This window comes from Pogona vitticeps, chromosome 3 (genome assembly GCF_051106095.1).
Source record: "Pogona vitticeps strain Pit_001003342236 chromosome 3, PviZW2.1, whole genome shotgun sequence".
Lineage (NCBI taxonomy): Eukaryota > Metazoa > Chordata > Lepidosauria > Squamata > Agamidae > Pogona > Pogona vitticeps.
This window is the reverse complement of record NC_135785.1, coordinates 103,213,395-103,238,727: the sequence shown is the minus strand read 5'-3', so window position 1 is coordinate 103,238,727 and position 25,333 is coordinate 103,213,395. Positions and strand designations below refer to the sequence as shown.

Below are 25,333 nucleotides of genomic sequence, written 5' to 3'. Positions count from 1 at the left end.
ACAGTACAGGCCCTCAAGACCTCCTCTCAAAGAGATAGGAAGCCTAGTCAAAGAGATAGAAGTCCTATAGACTCTAGCAACTCCCCCTCCCCGACCCTCCGAGCGACATTGATGCTGGACCGAGTACCCAGGCAGACACAGCTGGGAGAGGGTTCATCAACAGCACCATGTGGCTCGAGGGTTTGTTGATATGGTCACCCGATACCATCTGGTTGGGGGTAGGACTAGAAGAGGGGATAGATGCAAGATATCTAACCTCTCTTCTCCTACATGGGCATGTTCTACCCCCACCGCCATTCCTTCCCCTACCCAGCACCACCTCAGTGGCTGCACCCTCCAACACCATCCCCCCTTCCTGTTCCCTCAGATCCACTGTGGGTCTCTTCTTAATTGATGGCAATTGATAATCACAATAAAAAACCCTTCTAAATCCCCTTCTCCACCTCCCATCCAGGTGGCTGATGTTGAGGAGGGGGTGGGGCAGCCAGAGGCAGCGAGGGCCCAGTCCCGCGAGGTCGAGGGAGTCCAAGCCAAACTGCCTCAGGAAGGCTGGCAACCGGCAGCAGCACAGCCATGTTGTGTCTCACTCAGTGCCTGAGGGATGGCAGATGATGAAGACTCCCCTGAAGGCAGTAATGTTGCTCTTGCAAAGCACAGTTATTTATCAGAATCTTTTCCTTCAAGCCACAACTGCCTCAGATGGCCCTAATTACTGGCAATATCTATTATCATAAATCAGGTATTATAGCAGATTCAAGGGTATTAGCTCATTCTCTTTCTTTGGAGACAAAGAACCCATAAAATACACCATATAGTATCTCTTTCTACTTTGTTTTACAGCAACACTCAACAGTTATCTTCCATTCAGAAGGAAACAACAGGGGGACATAATCACATGCAGAAATATGTAGTATAGTGGATAGAGTGACAGACTAGGACTCAGGAGACTTGGGTTAGAATCCTTTCTTGGCTATGGAAACTCACCGGTATGGATGGCATGGGTAAAACCACTCCTTGAGTTACCTTGAAAGCCATATTCAGGTCTCTGTCAGTCAGCTCCAACTTGATGGCACATATGTATGTACAGTAATACAGAAGAAATATATTTGATGTGTGGAATCTTACTGCACACCCACTTCTTCTGAATAGCTGGGGGTAATGGGAACTGTGGTCTAATGCCCAAGGAGAACATCAGCTTAGGGAAGGCTGGATGTACATAAGTTCCTTTGAAAAAAACTCCTTTATCCTGCGGATATAGTGCCAATCTGCAGAAGGGCCCTGAGTCATGAGGACCTGCAAATCTAAACATGCTTGTGTGCCTGTACTCGTGGAACAAGTCACAAATGTTCTCAATCTCACAGCAATGAGATTTTTCACTCCTGCACAAAAACGAAAGGACCAGCACTGTCTTCTTTCAAGATCAGGAGAATACCTTTATTGTTTGTGCTGTGGGTTTTGCAAGAGAAGCCTGTATTTTGCTTCAAGATGTGTAGTTAAAAACTAGTTTAAAACTATACACAAAATACATGTCTTCTGTACAAAATACAAGATTTTGCAGAAACACCTCTACAAATCTTGTTTAAACAAATATCAAAATGTGAAAAAAATGCTCAAAAACTCTTTTAACCTCATTCAACGGAAGAATACTTTTTAACGTCTTCATTTTTTCCTGCAGGACCAAAATATCTGAAGACTTATATTCCTAACATGAACCCACAGCTGGCAATAAGAAGAGGACTAAGGATATGGATCCCTTTATTTTAGTTTAACTTCCTCTTCGTTTTTTATAGCTGGAGGTGTAATTTGTGGCGTTTTGTTGCAACAAAACTGATTTATTTATTTTTCTCCTGGAAAAGGAAGGATCTTGGCAAATCTCCTCACACACAAACCAGACAGGCTTGCAACCCGCTCGCACTGCACTTTGGAAGAGAAAACAGGTGCAGTTACTTCCCCATGGAATGGCAAGCATTTCCCCTCCACTATTATTGTGCTGCTCCCTTCCTGACTCCCCCTGTAACGTCCCTCTCCTTGTACTGAAAGCTCTGGGAACATCTTTTCCCCTATCGCCTCCACCTTTCTTCCCCCTTCCTTTTTAGACTTGTTCCTGACTCCTTTCCAAGACAGCTCGTTTCCTTACCCTCAACAGCCTTAGTTTCATCATATCTGGTGGCAGCAATTGAATTCCCCAGAGCTTCTCCACAGAACAGCTGGGGTATTGTTCAGTGGCTTACTGAACTCTCCTTGCCCTAGCCCCTCACTTTTTACTGATCTATAGGGCTGCTATATGGGATCTCTTGAAATTCAGCTGTTTTTTTTTTTGAGAATGCCGCCATTGTGTTGCTCTCTGATATGCTGGCTTCTTATAATGCCTCCATTCACAAACATCTGTTATTTTGCATGCAGGGTAAAATCGGCCACCAGTCATTAACCCTTTGTAGAACCCAAATGTCTATAGTTAGCCTGCCATTCTATCCTCTGCCTCAGGCAACAAAATGTCTTGGGGCAGCCCTGATTGCACTATACAGTTTCATTCTACAGGTGTGCATTGAAGGGACTGTTTCCAATCAAAGCAAGCCATTTCTCCGGCAGCCTCAGAAGCAGGATACAACACCAACAGCTGCACATCAAACAAACTGGAATGTGTTCGGACGAGGGCAACAAGGCTGATCAGGGGACTGGAAATCTTGCTTTCAGAGGAAAGGCTGAAAGAACTGGGCATGTTTAACCTTGAGAAAAGAAGACTGAGGGGAGATACGATAGCAGTTTCCAAATACTTGAAACATAGTCATACAGAGGAGGGGCAGGATCTGTTCTCTATCATCCCAGAGTGCAGGACACAGAATAATGGGCTCAAGTCACAGGAAGTCAGATTTTGTGAAAAATCAGGAAAAGAATGCCATAACTGTTAGAGTAGTAATGGAGCCAATTACCTCAGGGGATAGGGAGTGCTCCAACGCTAGAGGCATTCAAGAGAAAATTGGACAACCATCTGTCAGATCAACTTTGATTTGGACTCCTGCACTGAGCAGGTAGTTGGACTTGATGGCCTCATAAGCCCCTTCTAACCTAATTATCCCATGATTCTATATCACTCAGTGTCTCTGGAGTTGGTCTTCAGAGCCAAGTTGCCTCTGAATAAGGATATGATGACAATAAAAAATCATTGTTCTCAGTGATTTTCTGAGTCTGCCCCTATTGAGACTTCGGCTCACATCATGAAGATTTCCTGGCTTCATACAAAGATGAGACCCTGTCACCTTTCTTCCCCCCCCCCCCCCCAATTGAACAGGAAATTGCCAAATTCTGTGCAGCTTAATGTTTGTCCTAGTGAATCCTACAGGAAAGAGGCCAAGGATTATAACAATCTTGCACAGATTGCTGTCTCTTCTGTCCTTTCTAGGAAAATCCTGTGCAGGAAAGTTGTCACAGTTTGCTGGAACTATAATAATCCTCTGCAGCTTGGTATTGACTACAAAACTTAATTATTGTAACTAGTTCCGTGAGAAGTCTGTACGCCAAGGATTGACCTGCTTCCTTGATGATTCCTTCTTTGTTGCAGGTGGTTTAGGAAAAGCTGAGAGGCTGTCTGCCACATGGAATCTAGTGGCACACTACATTGTAGATCTTCCATTGAGCCAGAGCCTGGAACATGGCTTTTAAATACAGTGGTGCCCCGCTTTACGACGTTAATTCGTTCCAGCAAAATCACTGTAGAATGAAAACATCATAATGCAAAAATAAAAAGCCCATTGAAATGCATTGAAACCCCTTCAATGCATTCCAATTGGCTGGAAACTCACCATCCAGCGAAGATCCTCCATAGGGCAGCCATTTTCGGTGCCTGTGCAGTGAGGAATCCGTCCCAGAAAACAGCGGGGAGCCATTTTATTTACCCAGTGGCCATTCTGAAACCACCGATCAGCTGGAGGAAAACCATTATTTTGCGAAGAATCGGTTCCCGAAGCAGGGAACCGATAATCACAAAGCGAAAAAAAACCCCATTCAGACCGTTTTGCGATCACAATTGTGATTGCAAAAAGATTGTCATAATGCGGTTTCGTCGTAATGCGGTTTTGTCGTCGTAATGTGGGGAAATAGTAAAGCGAGGCACTACTGTACAATCTTATATGTTATTAGCTACTTTGCTTGCATTGAACAGTTATCACTGGCGTCACTGTATGCTGGGGAAAAGTAATTGATTCCACTGCTCAAATGAACACATTAGCACTACTGCATTGTTGAAGTAAAAATTATAAAGTTGATCTGTGTTACCCTGCAAACCTCAGCTTGACAAGAAGGTATTGCTAGCTGAGCAAAACACTCACAGCCTTCACAACACACAGTCTTGTGTTCTAGAAAGGCTTTGTAATGTATTTTCCCCTACTAAATCTACATGGAATTGTATTCTATTAAATTCAAAGGGAATACCTTACTACTCACAATGTGTACAGCAGGATTTATTGGTCTCACATCAGACATTTAGGGGTTAAGAACTGAGGGCTATCCTTTTGTCATTTGCTTTGGATTAAAGAAAAAGAAAAGCAAAAGTATTGTGGCATCTTGACAACTAACAGATTTACGTATTTCGGTCTGAGCTTTCATGGGTTACAATCCATTTCCTCAGACCCAGATGAGGAGATGGAAAGGAGGGAGAGTCGGGAGAGAGAAAAGGAGAAAACCTAAAGGACACTTCCACATCATCCTGGGGAAAAATGCCCGGTGAGGATGCAAATGGAAATTGCTCACAGTGTGAAAAAGGTCTATTTTATTTGGGAAGCCTACAGGAAACTTCTCTCCTTGTCTCCAATTCTCTCTCAGGGTACAATTACATGGGAGGGGGTATATTATTTGATCCACTACGATTTGCAATTTATCAAATCCTTGGGTGAAATCACTGTAGCCATCCAGACAACAATTTGCAAAAGTCAGTAGAGACCTTGGTTTGCAGAGAGCTCCAACTACAGAAGCTACATCTGGTCCAAAACAGATTCTGTTCCAGCAAAAGAAACCAGAGCGCTTTGAATTAAAGGAGTGAGGAAGAGCCACATACCGTGTCTCCAACAAGATGAGATGGATTGCTATGACAGCTCCAACATGCCATGTTTCACACTTTGCACCAAAATGCCCTAGACCAAGAAGTGTTTGGTTGAGGGGAACTGATATCCCCCACAAGCAACCCTCTGCATCAGATCAGGTGACCATACTGGGCAGAAAGTGGACAAAGCTGTCTCAGACCGATAAGAGCCCATTTAAACCACTCCCGCAGCTGAATAGAAAAAAAAGGTGGTTCTCTACTTGAAAGAGATATTCCACTGCAGCTCCCTCACACTGAGCTTTGCATCACATGCCAGGTTTCAATTCAAATTCATCCAATGCAAATTGTGGGATAAATGGCCAATGTAGTTGCCCTCTCGAATGTCTCCCTGGAGCAATTCACTTCCTTTGCTATCTTGTTCAATCCTGAACCTGCCCTGCATTCTTCCTTGTGGCCCAACAGCTCATCCGCAGAAAAAGGAGGGCCAGGCAACCCTTCCAAGATGACCCACCATTCGGATCCTTCTTCTATTCATTATTCAGGCAAAACATCTCCCCTGATGCCAGTAAGGTGTAAGGGACAGGAACACTGTTCTGTTTCCACATAAAAGTAGTGAATTGCAGCCATGAGCATTACTGGCAAAAAGTAACCTCATTCCAGTTCACTCCGTTGAAAGTAATTCATTAGGAAAATTAGTTTCTCCCAAACTTTGAGACTGAAGGGTTGGGGTGGGGTTGACACATAAAATTCTATGACTGTATGGTTAGAGTGTGACACCATAGACCATATTTCTAAGACCTCAAATAACTGGCTTTAAGTCTCCCTCTTAATATGAAGGATGTCCTGGAGATCTCCTCTGGTGGAATTGTAACTGAAATGGAAATTTAAATTTGATTATGTCTTCCTTATATTCTGTATTAGAACTATTTTTTTATCTCCCCCCCCCCCCGGCTGTTTTACTACAGATATGGAATTCCACTGCCTCACAAACAGCCCCCCCCACCTTAGTTCTTGGCTTCTTCTTTTTAATGCAAAAAATGACAATGACATTTAAAGATCTCTGAATCAAATTTCCCACCACATAATCACCTTAAGCCAGAGAGTGCTACTATTTCTGTCTTATGGTATTTATTAAGCCAGTCAAAATTAGAGGGCAATATTTCATCTCTAATTGTTAAGTTCAAAAGCCTCCCACCTCTGGCACTCTGTAATTAGACAAAAGCGATTTCTTGTGTTGGTAGCGTTTCTATTTTTCTCCCTGTTCAAGAATAAGTGGCTGCTTATTTAAACATGACATTACTGCATTTGTATCTCTTATTATATTCTTCATATATGTCAGAGCAGTGTTTCTGAAGCTGAATATAAGCTGGATAGAGAATGGTCTTCTGCTTGCAGAAATGTTGACTTCAAGCCTAGTTTGAAATTTAAAAAAAAAATAAGAAATTCAAGAAGGGAGTGCAGGGAGGAGTCTTGAAGTTTCTCCTCATTGTTTGGCACCTGGATAGCCTTCATGCCCAACATTAACAGCAACATGAAGAGAGGGAAACCTATGTACTGAGATAAAATGTGTGATGGGATTCCCTCCAAGGTATGTTTTAGATTAAAAAAACAAAACTTAATTACAGCCTCATTTATTGACATAAGAAATAACTGTATTTATTTAAAAATGATGAGAATGGGGGGAAGGGAGGGGATGTTTCCCTTCATGTGGAAGGTGATAAGTACCCCAGAATGAAGTGCTGGGAAGGGATGAGGGAAGATGCCATTTTGAATGCTGCATATAAATAAAGGGCCCATCACATCTGTGGGAAGGATGGTAGCCCAAACTGTTTCCTCTTTTGTTTGTTTTCTACTTTCAGAGACCTCTCTGGGGGTTTTGTTTTTTATATATGGGAATATAAAATAAATGGATCGTTGCTTATGCACTCTCATATGATGTCATTTCCACTGGTTCAATATCGTGCCACTTCATTACCACCTCATTCTACTGCATGTGTAGAGCAGGCCTTAATATCCAGATGAAGGACCCTCGTCCACACCTAAGACAATACAGTAACCAAGTGAGTGCCAGTATGTGTCTGAATGGGCTGTCTCATGCTGCTGACTGGAAGTTTAAACCACAGTCTGCATATACTTCTCAAAGTGCTGGGGAAACACTAGGCAAGAACAAGGACATCCTGCCGCCTGGTGACCGGACTGGGAAACTGAAATTTGCAGACCTTCGTGTACAATAAAGAATCTTGTGGTACATTAAAGACTAACACTTTTTGTTTGGCATGAGGTTTTGCAAACCACAGCCAGCTTCCTCGGATAGGCTCCCTTCTCCCATAAAATCCTGTATCTAATGCTTATGAACTGATTTTGTAAAAAAAGCCCATTGGTTCCCAAGGCATGAGGAGGCAAAGGTTTAAAAATGTATAATAAAGGGAGTTTGAACTAACCAGTATAAGTACTCTTTTCTTTATTTGGTAAATGAATGGCGATGGCTGGATAGCTCAGAGAGTTAGCTATCCGGCAGCAGAGCCAGAAGCTGGAAGTTCAATTCCCCCCACTTTGCATCCCAGAAGAAAGAGACGTTGTGGGCAAGCTGCGCAATCCCAAGATGCCCCCAGAAGAAGGGAATGATGAACTACTTCTGAGTACAGTACTCTTGTTAGAATTGACTTGAGAAGTGTGTATTTGTGCAAGTGCACACACATATAACACAGACAGACAGAGAGACAGTGAAAGGTAGGAGGAGTGAAGTACTTTACTAACAGTACAAAATCTGAGAGGGATGTGTGGCCATTCAGTGTAAACAGTGCAAAATAGATGGTCGGCCTTGGAAGAAGGCCGTTTTCTATGTTCCTGATTGTAGTTCCCGCCGAAGGAACCTTTAATTAAATTGCAATTAAATGGTACACCCACTCACTTTTTAAAGAATTCTTCAAGCCAGAGGTGGATAATATGTGGCCTGCAAGCAGCATCTACCCCCCCCACACACCAAGACATCTCTGTATCCCCAGCCATGTTCTCAGCTGCCCCACACAGAACTCACTGTAGCAGAAAAATGAGCACCTTTTACAGTGTAGAAATGGCATTTAGGCCTTATTCAATTAGTCCAACATTTAGTCTGCTTCTTTTTTTTTTTGGACTATATCTTTAAGCTATTTATTTATTTTGTTCATATCTTGCCTTTCCTCCCACAAACTCAAGATGGCCCAAATGGCTCTCCTATTTCCCAGTCATATCTGCATACCAACCTTGTGAGGCAGTTCTATCTAAGCAATGCTGAACAACCTAAGGTCACCCAGTGTGTTTTAATGGCTCAGCAGAAATATTTGAACCCCAGCCCAACATCTTAGCCACGACCCGACACTGGTATAAATCTAATTATCTAAAAAAAGGGGGGGGGGGATCACACACACACCTGTATGTGTGTGTGTGTGTATGTGTGTGTGTGTGTGTGTGTGTGTGTGTGTGATTTCCTCCCATGTGTAATTACACATATATATGTGTGATTTTTCCTTTTTTTTTAGATAATTAAATTTATACCAGTGTCGGTATAAATATATATACCAGAGCTGTATATGAGTTGTATACAGTATGAGTTGCTGTTTTTTGCTTAGCTCTGAATGACTGAATTACAAGGGATGCCCACATGTCCTTTGTTTAAAGAACACTCCCTTTTTTAGCTGTTTGGAATTACCTTACCTGGTTGATAGACTGAAGGCCTTATACTGGCTGTGGTGACAACTCTGGGTTTTGAAGCAGGAGCTGGGGCTTCGCTGTAGCCTGGGTATGGAGCTGGACCATGAGAAGCTGGGGCTGATGTATAGGTTTGGCCTGGACTTCTACAAACAAAGCAAAGCAGTGAGCAAATTATTGGTACACTGGAAGATCAAGATTGATAAAGCATCCAGGGGACGATTGCTTCTGAAGGATGTTCGGAGATACCACCTGAAAGTTCCAGATAAAAGGATGGAGAGATTATACCTGGAAAGCTGGCATGTACTTCTAACACTGTTGCTTTCAAGTCTGGATTAAAAACCACAATTTAATCAAGAAAAAAAATAGAAGAGATTGCTCCACCTGTTAGTTGTTAATAATTAATATTATCTAAAAACATTTACAACATCAGCATTCTTAGGATAGTTAAAGGTAGCTCCAACAGTCATTTCATATAGAATGCATATCCCACATCTTCCCAATGATAAGATGGTACTAGTTTCCAGGGAGGGTGGGTTGTATTCACCCCATTTGCAGATGGAGAATGTGGAGCCTCCAGATTTTTTTTAATAGAATGCCCAGTAACCCCCACCATGCAATTCACCAACAAATGGGGGGGGGGGGAAGCATCATTTCTCCAACCCTGGCCTGCCAGTTCTTTTCCCTTGTACACCGACTTAAATGGGAGGAAAACCACACCTGCTGAGTATGGAAGGTAGTTCCTTAACACAGATTCAGTGGTTTCCAAAAATTGATTTCAAATGAACTATTTTAAATAGAAGCACTTAACTCAACAATTAAGACTGATGTCTAGAGTGACAATCTCCTTCCTAATGAAAATTTGAACACCAGCTGTACCCCAGTACAGTGGTGCCTCGCAAGATGGGTACTCCATTTAACGATAAATCCACATTACAACGAGGTTTTTACGATCGCAAAAGCGATTGCAAAATGATGTTTTGAATGGGGGAATTTCGCTGTGCAATGATTGGTTCCCTGTTTCGGGAACCGATTTTCGCTTCCCGACGATCAAAACAGCTGATCGTCGGGTTTTCAAAATGGCTGCCGGGTGCTCAAAATGGCTCCTCGCTGTGTTTAGTAGACATTTTTCCCTGCACAGGCACCCAAAAATGGCCACCCCTATGGAGGACCTTCGCTGGACAGTGAGTTCTTAGCCGATTGGAACGCATTAACCAGGTTTTAATGCGTTTCAATGGCTTTTTTTATTTTCGCTTTAAGACGTTTTCATTCTACAGCGATTTCGCTGGAACGAATTAACGTCGTAATGCGAGACACCACTGTAATCTGATTCAGAAGGGACTGGTTCCCTCTTCTGTACCACCTCCTTGGTTTCACCAGAACGCTTCCAAACAGAAAGGAGAAGAGGCCTTGTGGTGTCCCCTCTGTTTGTCCCGAGAGGGCTGCCTGTGAGCTTAGAAGCAGCACTGCTTGTACTGCTTTTTTTACACGCAGCACTTGGCACAAACCATTTCTGGTTCAGTTTACACTCCAGGTTGCTGTGGTCTCTCCTCAGGATCAGCCCTGAGAAAAGATACAGTGAGGCACTTGCCTCAGGCAGCAGATTCTATAACAGGGCAGCAAATTGTTAGCCATTTAATTTGTAAGCATTGCATTTTTTTAATATCAGGGGAAAACATAGTTGTTCCACTTCAAATGACAGAAATAATTGGTAACTATAAGTACGGAGCATCTTTAGTTTGGGGAGCTGGTGTGTGTGTGTGTGTGTGTATGTGTGTGTGTGTGATTTGTGGCTCTACTTCAGGCACCACAATGTTTTGGGCTGCTCTGTTTACTAGATGTGGTGAAAAAATCACAAGGCCAAGTTGCACCAGAAGGCTACTATTAAACATCTCTAATCTTGATCAAAGATTATACAGTGGTGCCTCACAAGACAATTTAAATTCGTTCCACGAAAATCATCATATTTGAAAAAATCATCTTGCGAGGTTCCCTATGCATCGGTCTCAAAAAAAAAAAAAAGTCTTGTGAAGCATCGGTCTAAAAAAAAAGTCTTGTGAAGCACGGTCATAGAAAAAAAATATTGCAAGGCATCATAGTGATTGCAAAAACCAATTGTCTTGCGGGTTTTTCGTCCCATGAGGCAATCGTCTAGCGAGGCACCACTGTAATTTGGGAAGGTTGAGGTTCAAAAGGTAACTATGGAAAATTGGCTGTTATTCAACTGACCCCATGTGCTTTTCAAATTACTATTTACAACAGGGAAATATATATTAAGGTATTGCTCAATTAGCCCAAAGTAGTGTTTAAAGACCTAACTGATGGTGATTCTGAAACTTTAAAATGTACAACAGATTTCTAGAACATTTTAAAACAGGATGGGAAGATACAGAACTTGGCCACTGTTCATTATATTATTTCAAAAGATGTCAGCCAGAGTTATTAACATGCATACAGTCATTATTCAAGCATTTTTCTTATCACACCTTAATTTCATTTAGTATTGTGGGCAGACATGAAATGGCTCAGTGGGGCTTCATCAGGCCTGAAGTGCACTGATCAACTACCTCTGCTATGAAAGACCAGTCTGAGTTGTAAACTAAATTGATTTATTGAGTGTGTCCCAATCACAAATGCCTTCTAGTGCAGTGGTTCTTAACCTTTTTGAAAGAAACGCCCCCTTGAGCCATCGAGGAAGTTATCATTGCCCCCTCTCCACGGCAATATCTTATTTATGTATTTATGTATTTATTTATTCATTCATTCAAGACACTTAAATCCAATGACCCCTGAAAATAAAATTCAATTGCAAGAAAACGAAATGCCAGCCAGCCACAACAGGACAGCAAGAAAAGCCAGAAAAGCTGCCGAATTCCCACCCACCCAGGATGACCCGAGCCAGCCCAGTCCCTAGAAATCCTGCCATGCCATGCCAAACTGACCCGTTTCTCTCTGCGCTTCCCTTGCAATGGGTAGGAAGGTGGGCAGGAAGGCAGGACGGACAAACGGGGCTTGTCTCTCCCTCCCCACCCAGGTGCAAGGCAGCACTTCACTGGGCGAGGATGGGGACCCGAGAGACCCTTTCCTTCCACCCGATTCACACTCGGTGCTCCCCTAAGGAAGGAAGGGGAGACGTGGCAGGCAGAAAGAGCTGGATCGTCTGGCGGCTGCAGCAACACCATATCCACTGCCAGCACCACGGCTGCAGCCGCTTTCACAGGTTTGGCTTGCTCCAGCGCCCCCCTACCGCCCCCCTTCTGCTCCAGTGCCCCCACACCGCCCCTTTTCGTTCTACCGCCCCCCTGAAAAATGAAATCGCCCCCTGGGGGGCATTATCGCCCACGTTAAGAACCACTGTTCTAGTGCTGTCCTGAATTTTCAGCATGTGTTACAAAACTGAGATGTCCCATTATAACTGTGTTTAGTGCTAATAAAGATAAATACAAATTTTAATTCTTTATTTCTTTATGTCAGTATGACTGCCTTTCAGAGCACGGATCTTGCAAGATGCTGTACACAATGAAATAAGGTTTATTAGAGCACATCAAATGATCAGATCAGGTCACAGTACACTATTTGTTAAAAAAAAGTAGAAGAAATAATTTCACAAAAGTAGAAGAAATAACTTCATACTAGGCTTTACAGTACTTTTCTCAGCAAAATCAATTTCCTAAAGAAAATCTCAGTGGGGAGAAAAACAATACTAAGTAAAAAAAAATCAAACTCTTCAGTATTGTGGATTAGATAATAAAACAAGAACATCTAGCATTACTGCCAAAGTAGGAGTACAGGCAGATTAGAATTTGCAATGAAGGAAAAAGAGTCTCTGGGAAGAATAGAAAAGCAGTCTGCTTCATTAATAAAAGATTTTAGCAAAGCTGGGTCAGCTGTGGAAAGATAACAGTCAGAATCTCCGCTGCAGAGAAGTTAAAAGGTTGATAAGGTTTGGAAAAGAAAACAGCCTAGGAATAGATGATTTCAAGGAACAGCTCAAAAACCAATGGAAAGCAACCATCTCTCGCAGGTAACAGCAGGTCCAAGCGGCAAGTAAATTATTAGTGGTCAGAAAAAGAAAATTGCCATTGATAAGAAGGTAATTAATGTTTCACTAACCACCAGCTGGCAAATGGAAAGCAACACAGTTAACTATTAGCAGCTGCATATAGGAGCAATTTATACCTCTTTTTGGATTGGTAGGTGATGGAAGTGGAAGACTGTCGGTTGACGCTAAAAGAGATAAAAGTTCATGGTTTTTTTATGCAACTGAAAATATATTTGAAATCTGGAATTATCTGCAGTGAGAAAATTGGGTATGTTTACACCATCAAAAATAAGAACACGGTCTGTTAGGTAGCAGCACAGTGAGAGGTGTTTAAGTATCTGAAATTAATGATCTGCTTCCATAGGTGCACCTTCAACTGAGGGTGCAACTAGGTTGCTGAATTGTCTCAGGCTGGATAGAGCTGGATCATCCTAAAACATGATCACTTTGAGGTGCAGTATGCCATGGGGGGGGGGGACGTCATTCCAGTTGGATGCAAGGAACTGGCCGTTTGGGCGCAGGAAACCACACCACACCTCAGGTGACCCTATTTAGCCTTCCTCCCTTTAAAAAGAAAGAACAAAATCCAAACCCCCTCCCCAAAAGACTCCCCTCCTTGTCACCTCCTCCATGGTGGAATGGCAAGAAGCTTTTAATGTTTTAAAAAATTATTTCCAGGTGGAACAGAACTGAATTGCCTGGCCGATCAACCAGTTCAGCACTGGTTTACAAGGGCTTTAAAAAGAACCTTGCAAAATATCTTTGCATCCTCTTCTGTCTTGCCTGTCACAAGGGAATGGGAGGAAGCTTTCAGTTTTTTAATGACTGATTAGATTCTGAAGCAGCTTAAGCAAGACAGCAATGTAAGCCATCCACTTTGGTCTGATCCTGGTGATCACACACACTAGAACCAGACCAAAACGGGGTGATCCTGCCCGCACAGAAAACAAACAGAAACCAAACCAAACAAAACAGTAGTCCCTGGCAGGGATTCCAAAAGCTGCAGTTAGGCAAGGATAAGAGATAGGCTGGCTTGCGACTGCCTGTACATCATGTTGTCACCAGAAAAAGGAGTGAACTAGCCCCCTTTGCAAAAAAGACCAAACTGTGGGACAAACCTCTGTCTGATCACACCTTCACATTAAGTGAAAACTTACCTAGTACACTCAGGTTAGGAGATCCAATGAAGCACTGTGTTTAACCAGTGAATTCATAGCTCACATAACTGTTGCACTTCTTCAGTTTTAGGATGCTATGTACTGAGAATCAATAAATAGGCTACCCAGTTGTTTGGCCCCACTAGAGTAAACCCGTCAAATCAACACTTGCACAAATCCCATATTATTGATGATTAATGATTAAATTTAAGTCAGCAAATACACTGGCTGAATTTGGATGTGATCTAAGAGCAAAACGGAATGGATAATGAATTCAGTTAGAGCTGAAGCTTATTGAACATAGTCTCTGCCTAATCCACTTCACATGCCCTTTGAATTCAGTGACAGTGAATTTTAGAAACTAAAGACTAGAAAGAACGAAACATTCCAACCTCCCACTTAAAACAGGATCATCCAATCACTCCCCCTCCAACAGAGGGGCCAGTATAAAAGTTCAGAGCATAAACATATCAAAACGAAAGATCAGATGTGCCCATAAGGATAAAGAGCCAGATTACTAATGCCAGAAGAAACAAAGAGAGGCAACCCATACTGTGAATGTGAAGCAGGTTCACAGTATTGAAACAACACCAGGTTGTTTTCATGCTTCATGCTCTGAGAATATATATATTATATATTTATTTATATATATATTAATTTTTTTTTATTTTTTAAGGACAAAAACAAATACAAAAATGCAAAATACTTGCTGTACAATCTAAACTACCATGCACTGGACCCCTTCGAACAATACTTTTAATACGAACTTCCTTTCCAAAGTTGTACTGATTGTTGTTTAGACACTTTCCCCTTTCCTTTTGCTAATACAAATTCAAATCTACCCAAAATAGCATAAAAATATTTGAACTTATTTCCCCTCTTTTCATCTTAAGTTCAGTAGTTAATTTATCATTTAATGCAATGTCCCATACTTCATTATACCGATCTTCTAATTTAATGTCATTCCAGAATCTATCTATTAATATTCTAGCACTTGTCATAAAATTGGAAATCAGTTCCTTCGAACAACAACCAAATTCTGTCTTATCAAAAATTGACAATAAAGCAATTATAGAGTTAAATTAAATATCTTTTCCAAATATATCACATATTTCCTAGAAAATCAGTTTCCAAAATTTCTGAATCAATGTACAGTCCCACCACATATGATAAAACATGCCAATTCCTTCATCACATTTCCAACAAGGTTTAGAATAATCTAAATTTATTATATTGAATTTCACCAGAGTCATATACCACCTTAAAATGATTTTTTTAAAAAATTCCTTTATTCTTACCAACATTAACCTTAAAACTCATCCTCCAAATTTTTATCCAATCCTCTATTTTAATTTCTGTCTTTAAATCATTTTCCCAAATTAATTTCAAACCTTCTGTTTCTGTCTCTTTTTCCTCTTGTTCCAAAATTAGATTATACAGTGGTGCCTCACTTACCGGGTGCCCCGTTTAACGAATAATCCGCATACCGAAGGTGATTTTGCGATCACAAAAGCGATCGCAAAACGATATTTTCAATGGGGGAAAATCGCTTTGCAATTTTCCCCTACGCCCCATTTTCGCGCAGGTGATGGGCGGGGCTTCCAGCGGATGGGGGGAAAGGGATTCCCCCTCCCCATCCTCCGGAGCTGAGCTGAAATGTCGGCTTCAGCATGGGCTTCAGAAGGGGAGGGGGAAGGGATTCCCCCACCTCCGGAGCTGTGCTGAGATGCCGGCTTCAGCGTCAGCTTCAGGAGGGGAGGGGGAAGGGATTCCCCCACCTCCGGAGCTGTGCTGAGATGCCGGCTTCAGCGTCAGCTTCAGGAGGGGAGGGGGAAGGGAGCCATCCCTTCCCCCTACCTTCCCCCAGCTGACCGACGGCGGCAGTGGAGGGGATGAGGGGGTGCTTCGGGGACCACAGGGAGGCAGGGCAAGGCCCGGGTGTTCCGGCGGCCCTCCTCCTGCCGGCAGCGGCGGCGGCGACTGGGGTGAGGGGTGCTTCGGGGACCACGGGGAGGCAGGGCAAGGCCCAGGTATTCCGGTGGCTCTCCTCCCGAGCCCTCGCTTGTCTCCTGGGCTGGCTAGCTGGCTGGTTGGCAGTGCTTTACTATGATCGGTTCCCTGCTTGGGGAACTGATCACGGTAAAGCAATGCTTTTTTAACAGCTGATGGGCGGTTCCAAAATGGCCGCCGCTGTTTTCTGGATAGATTCCTTGCTTACCGAGGCGGCGAAAATGGCCGCCCCATGGAGGATTTTCGCTGAACGGTGAGTTTTTGCCCCATAGGAACGCATTAAACAGGATTTAATGCGTTTCTATGGGGTTTTTTGTTCCGTTTAGCGATGTTTTCGGATAGCGACGTTAATCCTGGAACGGATTAACGTCGCTATGCGGGGCACCACTGTATATTCTACTTACTACTCCCTTCATCAAAGCATCTTTCTGCATATCTTCATGTGATGATAGAAATTGTTCATATGAAATTGTTCATAGTGCATTCTCTACATTTGCCATTAGTTTTCAGCCATTCATTTGTCCAACTATCTAATTGGATATAATTATGCCATGATAATTTATTAGTTTGAAGTTTAACCACATAATCTGATCCTTCAAATCTCATTTTAATCATCCAATCCTTCAATCTGGCAACTTTTTTATCCTTAAACAATTCTAATAAACCCATTAAGTTTGCTGGAATTTTTTCTATTTCAGTCACTAATTTTAATGGTGAAGTAAAGAGACATAACTTCTCTCTATATCTATTCCATATACAGTGGACCCTCGACTTATGTAGGGCTCCACTTACGAAATTTTCAAGCTACGGACTTCTCCGGCTGCAAAATTTCCCTTCGACTTGTGGCCAGAGAATCGACCTGCGGACCAGAAAGGGGAGGCGTGGAAAGCGCCAAATTCAAATCCTGCACTTTCCCCACCTTCCCCTTCCAGTCCGCCGATCGCGCCTCCGGATGTCTTCCAGGGCTTCTCCACCAACCACCATGGGAGGCATCTCGGAGGTCCCTCCCACCACCGATTGTGCTTTGGAGGCCCCCCTCCCTCCTTTCTTCCCTGCCGGAGCCTTGCCTTGCCTCGGCTCGCCTGGCTGCCTCTTTGGAACTTTGCGCTTGCCTCGTGCTGCCTGCTGCCAACTTTTCCCCAGCGCGGCTTGGTGGCAGCTTCTCCTCCTCCTCCCTCAGCTCCTCAAGGTTGCAGCCACCGCGGTGGTGATGGAGGGGAGGTGAGACACCGCTGGAAGGGAGATGGGGCGCCATGTGGGGAGATGCAGCCAGGAGCAGTGCCATGATCCGAATGCGGGACCCTGGCGGCAACGAGTTGCTTCTCCGCCATCAGCGGCTGCCACCATAACAAGGCAAGGCAGCCGTCGCTGCAGTGAAGCCGATGGATGGGAAGTCCCTGCTTCTCTTTCTCCTCCTCTAGCTGCGCCTGCGGAGCCCGCACGGCTCTCCCCTCCCCACTTTGCCTTTGTCTGTGGTGCTATGAGGAGGTGAGTGGTTCTCCCTGCCTGATCAGTGCTCGCCTTTGCTCCCCGCCGATTTGGCAGCCTTCCTCCTCATTTGGGCCCCGAAGGTGTCTCCTTTCTCCCTTTACACCTCGGGTGGGGAAAAAAAAACCTGCCTCGACTGTGGGGCTGAAGTCTACTCCCCGGGAAGCTCCAGAGGGGGACCTCCAGATGCCTTCCAGGGCTTCTCCGCCACCATGGGAGGCCTCTCGGAAATCCTCTCTGCCGCCAGTCATGCCGGTTATGGATTAAATGGTTTTCAATGCATTCCTATGGCAAATGGACCCTTGACCTACAGAATTTTCGACCTGCGGCCATTGTTCCAATACAGATTAATTCCGTTAAGTCGAGGGTCCACTGTATTTAACATACTGTATTTCTTTAAAAGGGATTATTCACCTGATTTATTGCATTTCTTTTTACTACATTGAACAAATATTTTTCAAAGTTCCTATTGATTTCTGAGGATTCCGTATCCCACCAAATTAATTTTCCTTTGTTAAATATTATATTTCTAATAAATCTTAGCTGATTTGCTGCATATTTTATATTAGGAATACCTAAACTACCTTTTTTTAGCCTTATACCAACATCTTTTATTTATTCTAAATTTTTTACCTTGATTACAAAATCCATTAATTAATCCCTGCCAATATTAATTTATTTTTTATTTTTAAAAACTAGTGATAAGGTAATGAGTACAAAAGGTAGAGGAGGATATGTGCGGGGGGGGGGGGGAAGAGGGGAAAGGAGAGCATAAAATGTACTGTCATCCAATCTGTTTGTTCATGTTGTAATATCAAGTCGACTTTTCGCCTTTCTACAATTTGATTGCCCTCCGGGTTTTGACTTACAGTTACATCTTAGTTTACCGTATTTTTTGCTCCATAAGATGCACTCCCCACCCAAATGTGGGTGGGAAAGTCCATGCGTCTTATGGAGCGAAGGCAGCAATTTCATCCCCACTGGCCCCGTGGGGGGGAGCGTTGCAAGGGTCCGGGTGAGCCTTCCAGGACCCTTGTGACGCTCCCCCCACCCCCACGGGGCCAGCGCGGGTGAAATCGCCAGCTTCCAGGTGGGGGGAGTGTCGCAAGGGTCCTGGAAGGCTCACTCGGAGCCTTGCGACACTCCTCCCACCCCCGTACGGATCCAGCACTGGCAAAATCGCTGGTTTCTGGGAGTCTTTGAGGCTTCTCAAGCCTCAAAAGACTCCCAGAAGCTGGCGATTTCACCCCCCCGCCCTGTGGAGGAGGTGGGGGGAGCATCACAAGGGTCTGGGTGAGCCTTCCATGACCCTTGCCACGCTCCCCCCACCCCTGCACGGATCCAGCTCTGGCGAAATCGCCAGTTTCTAGGAGTCTTTTGAGGCTTGGGAAGCCTCAGAAGAGTCCCAGAAGGTGGTGATTTCACCCCCTCTGATCCCGGGGGGGCAGGGTGAGTCTGTACAGGGTCCTGGAACACACCCTAGGACCCTTTGGAGGCTCACCCTTCCCCCCCCTCGCTGGGCCAGACGGGGCAAAATCGCACCTTCTGGGACTCTTTTGAGGCTTGGGAAGCTTCAGAAGAGTCCCAGAAGCTCGTGACTTTGCCCCTTCTGACCCCTGGGGGAGCAGGGTGATTCTCTAAAGCAGTGGTTCTTAACCTTTGTTACTCAGATGTTTTTGAACTACAACTCCCAGAAACCCCAGCCAGCACAGTTGGTGGTGAAGGCTTCTGGGAGTTGCAGTCCAAAACTCCTGAGTAACCCAAGGTTAAGAACCAGTGCTCTAAAGGGTCCTGGGACACACCCTAGGACCCTTTGGAGGCTCATCCCCCCCCCCACGCTGGGCCAGTTGGGGCGAAATCGCCACCTTCTGGGACTCTTTCGAGGCTTGGGAAGCTTCAGAAGAGTCCGAGAAGGTGGCAACTTCGCCCCCTCTGACCCCCGGGGGGCAGGATGAGCCTCCAAAGGGTCCTAGGGTGTGTTCCATAAGATGGACCTCTCCATAAGGCTCACCAATTTTTAGGAGAAGAAAACAGATTATTTTTTCCTGTTTTCTTCTCCTAAAAATTTGGTGTGTCTTATAGAGAGGTGCGTCTTATGGAGCGAAAAATACGGTAATTCTGTGTTATTCAAGCACTATCTGGTGATTCAAGCCATTTATATAACAAATCCCATCGTTCAGTTGCCTTTTGTATTTGGACAGTCTTTCAACACTTCTGATAGAATATCCATTTCTGCTGCTTCCCATATCTTCTCAATACGTTCCTTTTGTTTTGGTATCTCCATTTTCTTCCAGTTCTTAGCATAAAGAATTCTGGCTGCAGTGACCATATGTATAACTAGGTAGTTCTTTGTCTTATCTATATTATCTGGTAGAATGCACAGTAAAAGCAATTCTGGTTGTTTTCATGCTTCAGGCTCTGAGAAAATATTGTAAAAGTATTTCAGAAAGATTTTAGAGCTCTTTAAAAAATATTTCCTTTTTGACATTTATAGAGTACAGTGGTGCCTCGCTTAACGATGTTAATTGGTTAAAAAAACATCGCTATGGAAAAACATAGTTAAGCAAAACGTGTTTTCCCATAGAAATGCATTGAAAACCGGTTAATCCGTTCCAATAGGCACAGATTGCCGTCCTTAAGCGAAAAAACCCATAGGAAACATCGTTAAGCAATACAATGTTTCCTCCATTGGAATGCATTGAAGCCTATTCAATGCATTTCAATGGTTTTGCGATGTCCATTTTTGCAAATTTAAGTGTGTCTTAAAAGGTTCAAAAACTTTTAAATGCTTGGAATCATTAGTGCACCTTCTAAAATGGGTGCAAACTTAATTTGGCTTTGATCTGACTTTTCGTTAATTTTTGCTGAATTTTTTTCCCCCACCAAATTTTGACAGCTGTCAAAATTTGACAGCTCCATGCTTTCCTATGGGGGAGAAAAAAATGCACAAAAACTTAATGAAGACTCAGAACGAAGCCAAACTAAGTTTGCACAGGTTTTGCAAGGTGCTCTAACGAATCCAAGCATTTAAAAGTTGCTGGCTTTTTGTTAATTTTTTGTGATTTTTTTCCTCCCCCATTGAAATGCATTGAGCCCAACTTTTGACAGCTGTCAAAAGTTGGTTTCAATGCTTTCCTATGGGGGAGAAAAAAATTCACCAAAAAATAACGAAAAGTCAGATCAAAGCCAAATTAAGTTTGCACACGTTTTAGAAGGTGCACTAACGATTCCAAGCATTTAAAACATTTTTGAACATTTTAAGACACTTTTAAAATTGAAAAAACGGACATTGTTAAGCGAAAGAGGGGACCTAAAAATGCATTCGCTATGCGACGCATGGTCCTGAAATCGCTAAGCAAAAATCGCCCATAGGAAACATCGTTAAATGATGCATAGAATTCTTTTTAAAAAACATAGCTAAACAAGGCAATCGTTAAGTGAGGCACCACTGTAATTGTAGGAGGAGAAGTCATGTTTTGCCTTTAAATACTGCCACACATGAAACATTTCAGTAATCCTCATAACAATCCTGCAAGGTAACCTGTTGCAGGGGCCTGAAACACAGTGTAGCTTGCTTAAGGACACTGAGTGTGTTTGTGGCTGAAGTGAGATTTGAACCCCAGACATCCCAGCATGGTCTGGCCAGCTCTCTGAGATGCTCTAAATCAATATATTCTGACCGGGGATGGCTAGGAAATCCATGTGTCTTTTTTCCTCAAAAGTCACAAATGTCTTTAAAAATTCAATAGAATTAACTTGAAATTTTAGATTTCAAATATGGAAAAAAGCAAAACCGACAAAAGGTGGCGCTCTAGGGCAGAGGGGTTTTGAGTGCTTGGCTCTTAGGAATCGTGCTAACCCTACTGAATTAGCATTGAAATCATATAATCATATTTTTCTCACCCAAAACTATTTGTCCAAGCATTTTAAACTGATCTAGTAAGGTGACTGATATGCTGTCTGTGTTTCCTGCCTTTTATTGTTGTACCTGATAAAACATAATTATTTTTCTTTGACTCCTTCTAAAGACACCTTAATAACTAACCAGCTTTATCTGGCATAGGTTTTCATGAATTCTAGCCAAGTTCACTGGTCTTATTAGTAAACACAACTGCCCAGAAAACAGTCCCATTCTTGAGCCTGGAATCACCTAGGAACCAATACCACTACAGTAATGCGATCCTGTTATTGCAAAGAGAACTCGTGTCCAGGGTTCTAGAACATGAGTTGGCAAAATGCAGATACCATTGCAGCTCTTAGCGTCCCTCACCATTGACTATGGTGGCTATGGCTGAGGCTAATGGGAGTTGTAGTCTGACAACATGAGAACATTTTGCCCATTCTAAAATGTATGTTTATGTGTATACACACACGCACATGAACACACATGGTCTTTTTCCATGAGGTGTACCTTTAGTTTTGATCCAGAAAAAAAAATTCCAGGCTCCAAACTGCTGAGAAGAACTGGTTTAGTCACCTGAGCATCATCATTTTACCAGGAGTACAGGAGGTCACCTATAAACTCACAGTTCTTGTGACAACTGGTTTTTCATCTAATGGCTTCTTCCCCAAACTGTTACTACTCATCCCTCACCAGCAGCAGTTATTTCAGAAATAGCTAGTCATCAAAGACGAAAACAATGACATGACAGGGATTTAAAACACAACAAAAATGGATTTATGATAGTTATATTTCATCCTTACATTAGTCTCCATCCAGAATGATTATTGTATAGGTCTTTATTCATTTTAGCTTAAGTATACTGGCAGAATCAAATGCTTCCAGACTTTCTTGAACTTGTAGTGGTGGGAAGGATTTTTAAAGCACCTCTGATTCATTTTTTTTATTGTAAGCCTTGAATTTTTTTTTCCACATAGAGTGTTTGTTTCTCATACAGTGCTAAAACAATCTTTGTAATCATTTGCTGAAATCCTCTGAGACTTGTTTCTTTCCAAAGCTCAGTTCATTCCCTAAAAATTCATTTCTTGTCTCTAATTCACATTATCAGTTTAAATTATTTTCTAACTTTTCACTTTAATTCTTAACTAGCCACTCAAAAGTAATGATTATCATTCCTCACTACTATAATTCATTGCTCGCCATTTTCAGTAATTGTAAATGGTATTTTAGTTTAACAGTTTAAGGAATCAACTAATGTATTAATTTTATGAAAACTTTTATAGGTTTGACATTAATGAATGAACATCTGAATAACGATTCAACCTTAATATTAGCACTAGCAGTGCTATTTCCAAATTCCCATTCCCCTTTTCTTAAATCCTCCTTCCTGTCCTACTGCACACATCAAGGCAAATGGATGAGGCGAACAAGCACAATGTTTTACCTTTGGCAGGAGGATGGGCTGGAGTCCTGTACCACTGAAGTGGCTGACGCTGAAGCTGGGCTCATCTGACGGACAGCACTGTAAGTGGCACTAGTGGATTGATTGGCAGAAGCAGGCGGCATAGCAGAAGAGACACAGCTGGTAGACACTGGCGCATGCTCAACAGGGGTACTGATTAAAGTTAAATTGAACAAAACAAGGCACATTTTTAAAAGCTATGCATTTTCAGGGCAAGGTCATTTTCTTTGGATACGCACAAAGAGGTAAGTAAAATGACTTCAGCAATTTTGAAACACAAGGATATATAAGCATCGAGTCTGGTTAGGCTTCAGTCACAGTTAGAGCTAATAGGGAATGACACAGCAGTCTCAGAGCTAGGTCCACTGCCCAATTTCTGTACCAAATTGTGCAGGTATGAATAAACAGATCTATGAGAAAAAAAGTTAAGTGTGTGCTAGATGGTACGCAGAGTAAACACGCAGCAGTCTGTACCAGAAAACATGGAGCAATAGTAATAGGGGAAAAAGTTGTTAAAGGGGTTCATTGGACTCAACAGCCCCTATTTGGTGTTCACAGAATGTCACTCTGATTCCTTGGAAAGAGGATGAAATACAAAATATGATAAGGTGGGAAGGAATGATGGGTAAAAGTAGTATCCATGGGGGAAAGATTCTATATGCATAAATAAGCAGACACCGAGACCTCCTTTTTTTCTTTTTTTTAACCCATACTGTCACCACATCATTGTCCTACCCCCAACACAATGGTCACCAGGTGGGCATGTCCCCCAAGCTCTGAATCCTCCCCTTAATTCCTTATGTAATTCTCCTATTATGGCCTGAAGTGAGTTCTCAGGTAAAAAAAAAATCTGTATCATCCAATTTACACTAACCTTTCTCAACACAGTTATGAACCTATGATATGTGGCTGCATGAAGAAACAGATCTGTGCAAACATCTCTTTGAGTAAACAATACTACTGTGCTTTACTGAAACAATCCTTTACAATCTTTGGGTTTCCTCTACTAGCAAAATTTGTTCAAAAGTTGAGAGTGCATCTGTTGCTCGGTGTAATAACTGCATTCATTACTGGAGACCTCATATAGAACTTCTTCTGCTATTGAAGATTCTGGCCTTGTAATCTTCCTGAAATTCACATTTTTGATAAACAGTTTTTTTTTCTGCTACTAATGTAAGCATTTGTATGCACACTTATGAGTATTGATGCTTCACCTACAATTTGAACGGTGTGATTCAATAAGAATTGTACCATGTGATTTTTCCTGGTTATATGCTCTGTACCAGTCACACAATACTGTGGTGTTCAAAACTGGGTGGGTGGGGGCCAGAGTCATAGCATATTTTGCATACCTCCCTTCCATAATACATGCATATGGGGATACTGAATCATTACTTTAGTACTGTTTTTCAGCAAACACTTTAGGCCTCTCTTCCCAATTGGCCACTCCTTTAAATTCAGTATTTTAAGATTATTCACTAAAGACATCCTACTGCTTAGATCCTGTGAGTATTTTCCTCAAAAATCAATGATGATGTACTTCCATCACTTTTTGCAAAAAGTGTATACTACAGTGCATGTACGTATGCACACACATGCATGCAAACTAAGCATTTTTGTGCAAACATATCTTAGCCATTAAAGGCATGTGTAAACATTTGTGTATAGTCACATATACCTATAAACTATCTCAGACCCTTGTCTCTATTTTATGCATTATTTGAATCTCATAGACAATATGTTTTGCAGAGCAGTCACGTCCTGCAGAAAGTTTTAAAGGATCATGAATGCAAACAAGGAAAATAAACCATCATGGTACATGACCACCATTACACTATTTTGATAAGATTGATCTCGAAGGGCTAGTAGGAAAAAAGGAAGAAAAGAGGAAAAAGCAGAAAGAAGATCAGAAAGGGAAAACAGGAAGTGTCTGTAAATAGCTTGAACCAGAGGTGTTTGAGTTATTATTCCAACCAATTACAATGCTCTCTGATACCAAATCAACTGTATCAATATCTTACATGATTTCATTTCTGTATTCCGTCTATTACCTCCTGAAGTGTATTCAGGAAATGCAAACCAAAAAAAAGCTGGAAAATATTATTTACCAACTACCCTTTCATCTTTTTAAGAAAAAACTGTTCTTTATCACTCAACCAATATTTCCATTTTAAAAGTAATACACTACAGTTAGCAAATATTTCCTTATTCAGAGATGCAGGCATTGCAGCTGTTCCATAGATTTCTAAATTCAGAGTGCATGCACGTTGATTCACTCAAAACTGTAACTTGCTGAGTATCAGGAAAAAATTATGCATGAGGCATCATATATTCTGCACAACATTTTGTGCAATAATTTTGATATATCACAGGAGCCAGATACCACATTGTTTGCAAAATGGAAGGTCAGGTTTTGTTTTTTTTAATGTTTCTTCCTCCATTTGCTTTTGTCTAGGTATACTAGTTCACACATGCACACTCACTGCTTTGCATGACTGTAGTGGTTACTGATGACCTGCAGGTATGAATGAACCATTCCAGGTCTAATACT

General features: G+C 42.4%; 1 protein-coding gene across 49 annotated transcripts in view; it reads right to left on the bottom strand.

Moving 5' to 3' along the window:
- LDB3 (LIM domain binding 3) overlaps window positions 1-25,333 on the bottom strand; it is a 202,713-nt gene that overhangs the window by 19,974 nt on the left and 157,406 nt on the right. For 27 of the 49 annotated variants that reach the window (XM_078390983.1, XM_078390976.1, XM_072995086.2 and 24 more), the window contains 3 exons: window positions 22,765-22,935; window positions 12,902-12,949; window positions 8,729-8,868 (listed from right to left, as the gene is read on the bottom strand). In XM_078390983.1, coding sequence (XP_078247109.1) covers window positions 8,729-8,868; window positions 12,902-12,949; window positions 22,765-22,935 — 359 coding nt within the window. The remainder of the gene's footprint in view (window positions 1-8,728; window positions 8,869-12,901; window positions 12,950-22,764; window positions 22,936-25,333) is intronic. The other 22 variants (XM_078390990.1, XM_078390979.1, XM_078390993.1 and 19 more) reach the window with 2 other exon arrangements.